The sequence below is a fragment of the Sinocyclocheilus anshuiensis genome, unplaced genomic scaffold, assembly GCF_001515605.1.
Source record: "Sinocyclocheilus anshuiensis isolate Anshui unplaced genomic scaffold, SAMN03320099.WGS_v1.1 scaffold71, whole genome shotgun sequence".
In the NCBI taxonomy this organism is placed as follows: domain Eukaryota; kingdom Metazoa; phylum Chordata; class Actinopteri; order Cypriniformes; family Cyprinidae; genus Sinocyclocheilus; species Sinocyclocheilus anshuiensis.
In genome coordinates, this window is record NW_015548203.1 from 977,971 (window position 1) to 981,646 (window position 3,676).

The 3,676-nt window shown below is 36.7% G+C and overlaps 1 protein-coding gene across 1 annotated transcript in view; it reads left to right on the forward strand.

Moving 5' to 3' along the window:
* slc6a8 (solute carrier family 6 member 8) overlaps positions 1–3,676 on the forward strand; it is a 40,006-nt gene that overhangs the window by 26,856 nt on the left and 9,474 nt on the right. Inside the window, exon 7 of the mRNA XM_016440112.1 lies at positions 3,257–3,369. Within this exon, the coding sequence (XP_016295598.1) occupies positions 3,257–3,369 (113 nt within the window). The remainder of the gene's footprint in view (positions 1–3,256; positions 3,370–3,676) is intronic.

The window sequence follows — 3,676 nt, forward strand, 5'->3', positions numbered from 1 at the left end:
CATTATTATTGTCTTACTTTTTATTTTATTTTACAGAATAACAGTAAAATTACAATACTAACATTTATGAATGTTGATAGAGTTCTTGCTTTTTCTCAACTTTTATTTTGGCGGAAACGCACAGGAAGACCTCAATGCTTCTTTTTGTTGACAACAGCAGATTTATAAACGATTCTCATTACGAATACGTTGTACGTATCGCATTGTCACATGCCTTGTAAAAGTTCATAAAAATGTGACTGAGCAACTGACAAGTAACACTGGTTCATCGCAGATTTTACTTGCGCTTTGGACTTTGAACCCTGGTTAACAAGCAGATAGCGCGGCGAGTTCGTGCAGTGCTGTCAGAATACATGCAATGCGTGCGTGTATTAGAAAACATAACGTTCTGCAGTTTATTTACTAATTGTTTAAGGCCATTTCGCGATTTCAATCATCATACGGTAACCAGCAACAATCACCCCTTCCTCTTCTCATTGAAGACATGCGATGCAGTACTAAACAGTCTCTCGCTGTCGGTGCTTGCAATGATTTTTGCGTCTTTCTCTGACAGTTTTAAATGCTTCCACACTGCTGACATGTGTGCTGCATTATAAAGAGTGCGCGCCTCTCACTCTTCGCTGGTTGCTATTTGATCGCGTCATATCATTGTTCGGTACAATTTATTCAGTCTTTTCGATTATTCGGCCGAACACCGAAAGAGCTTTTTTTGCTATTTTCATCTGAATAATTTCGGTTGCTGAAAATTCGGTGCATTCCTATTGTTAAGATTATTCAAAAATAGAATCAAAAATGATCAGAACGTTAATGGAGATGTATTTGATAACGGCTTTCAAGATTGCAACATTAAACATATACATACTGTATATACAGTATATGTTTTAGTTTTTTCGGAATTGCTATCAGATTAAGAAAAATGTAACCACTGACTTCTTAATATTTTTATTCTCATTTTATTATTTATGAAAGGTTTATCTACTAATACTAATACTGTAAAATTACAATAAATTAATAACAGTACTATTTCAACATATGTCTGAAGCATCAGTTGCCACCTATAACATGACTCGTCCAGTCACAATAATGCAATATTGATGAAGTATGATATATACTATTATTCCTAAAGAGCTAGAGTAAAATATATAGAAAATATGTTAAAGCATGTACTGTTCCTGTAGAATCTCTATAGCAGAAGAATCTCAACATAAGAAATCAGCGACTGAAGCATATTTTTCTTCACATGAAAACATTTTAAGGATCATGTGTGAGGGTTTTATATGATATTAAAGGTGCACTAAGCGATTTTTGCCAAACAATGTTGATATTTGAAAGCACCAAAACAAACACGCCCATACCCCGTCAGGACCTCGCCCCTATTTTGAAATCTCCGCCCCACGCGTACGTACGCAACCATGGCAACAACGATCACGGAAACAAGTGAAGATGACACACAAGCATATTCAAACAAAAGCCAACACGGATAAGTTGTGCGAAATCAACGTTACTCACCTATCAAGAAGAAAAAACAACGCAACCGCTGCGTCCGATTCCAGGCCTTCCCGCTCCTTGAGTTCTCTCCACCACTGGAAAGCTGCTCAGATATTTACGCGGGTCCTACCTCTTGCTTCTCTGATATTTTCCTCTTTTTTATCTGCCATCTCTCTCTATCTATAGTCGAGCTACTAATATCCGTCCTGTGCACTCAAATTGAGCGCTCTCTTCTCTCTATCATTGCAAGACACGCCCCCTTACTGCTGATTGGCTACAAGTATGTCGGTCCGACGCTGTGGTCAAAAGTGTTTTTCAAAAATCACTTAGTGCACCTTTAATGTTTGAAATGCCACACATAGAAATGTGTTAATTTATTCAGTAAAATCTCAAATGAAATCTGAAATTATTATCAGAACATTGATGGAAATGTCTTTGATTACTGATTTTAAGATTACAAAAAATACTTTCACGCATATCAAGAAAACATAACACATCCACTGATTTTTTTTAAAGATATTTTTGTATTCAAATTGTATTATTTATAAAAAATGTTTATTTAAAAACTAATGCCATAATATTACCATAACAGTATTATTATATTAATAATAATATTTCAACACGTGACTGAAGCATAAATTGACACTCTATAACATGGCGCTCTGGTCACAGTAATGAAATTACTTGACAATTAATTGACAAAGTATGAAATATATTATTATTCTTAAATGCTTAAAGTGCTAACTAGAGTAAAATGTCTAGCTAATACATTAAACCCTGTGTTGATCCTGTTGTGTGTAGCAGAAGAATCTCAACTTTAGACTGAAGTTTGTTTTTTAACAATTTCTGATCAGTCTGAGCGGCTCATTTCCATGCAGAATGTCTTATAAATCTATCACAGTGCAATTCAGGCTATTTTTGATGGATGGAGCAGCTATACAAAACAGTGGAAACAATGCAAGTGAGCGCAGCTAAACTTCGCTTCTTATTTCATATGCAAAGAGGGTGCATACATAGAAGTCATAAAGGCAAAACAACCCATTTATCATGATAATGAACTAAACAACGACCCTTTTATTGTGAAAAACATTACAAACAGCATCAGTGGAATAAATTAAATAATAAAAATATGTGATGTGACCCCTTCAAGTGTTTAGTTTTGCTTCTGTTATGATTACAATAGTTAAGCAGCTCATTTTAGACCGAAATGCACAATTATCGGCCGACTCAGTTCAGTTTACATTTCTTCATCTCGCAGAAGCTGTTTGTGTCCCTTTAAATTTTAGGACACAAATCAAGTTACATAATATTTAAGACGACAAACTCAAGACTCGATTTTGTGTTCAATTTGTCTGCCATAACTTTGTGGACTTGTGTGCTGTGATACTTACTAGTATTATGGCAGAGGACTAACGATTTAGACGGCCTCGATGTTAGCATGCACCTACTCTAATGACACGCTGCCTACATGACATTACGGCTTATCTCCAGTAAAAGAATTAGACTCAAATGAACAATATAGAGGAGCAATAAAAAACAATAAACAGTAGGAAAACTCAACTCCCCGCGCGCCTTTTTCCCACGAGCTCTCAGTTCGTTTCACTTCATCCAGGTGCTTCTATCTCTCATTCTCTCTCTCTCTCTCTGTCTCTGATTGAGTTCTATCTCTCTCTGTTACATTGGTGCTGTACGTGTGTATGTGTGTCTGAGTTGTGGGCGGCCTGTAGCCCATGGTGACACGTCTCTCATGTTCCTCTTCTTCCCGCAGGTCCCGGTTTGGCATTCATAGCGTACCCTAAAGCTGTTTCTCTGATGCCCGTGGCTCCGGTGTGGGCTGCCCTATTCTTCGTCATGCTGCTACTGCTGGGACTGGACAGTCAGGTCAGCTCACATGCAGACATTTTAAGGATCACGTGTGTGGTTTTTATATGATAGGAATGGCCAAAGTTTAAAATGCCACCCACAGAAATTTGTGAAATTACTCTGGAAAATAAAAATATAAAAAATATTTATTATTATTAGTTTATTTAAAGGGGTCATATGATGCGATTTCAGGTTTTCCTTTCTCTTTGGTGTGTTACAAGCTGATTGTGCATAGATAAGATCCCTGAAGTTGCAAAGACTAAAGTCTCAAAACCAAAGAGATATTCTTTATCAAAGTTAAGACTCTGCCACACCCCCCTAAAAC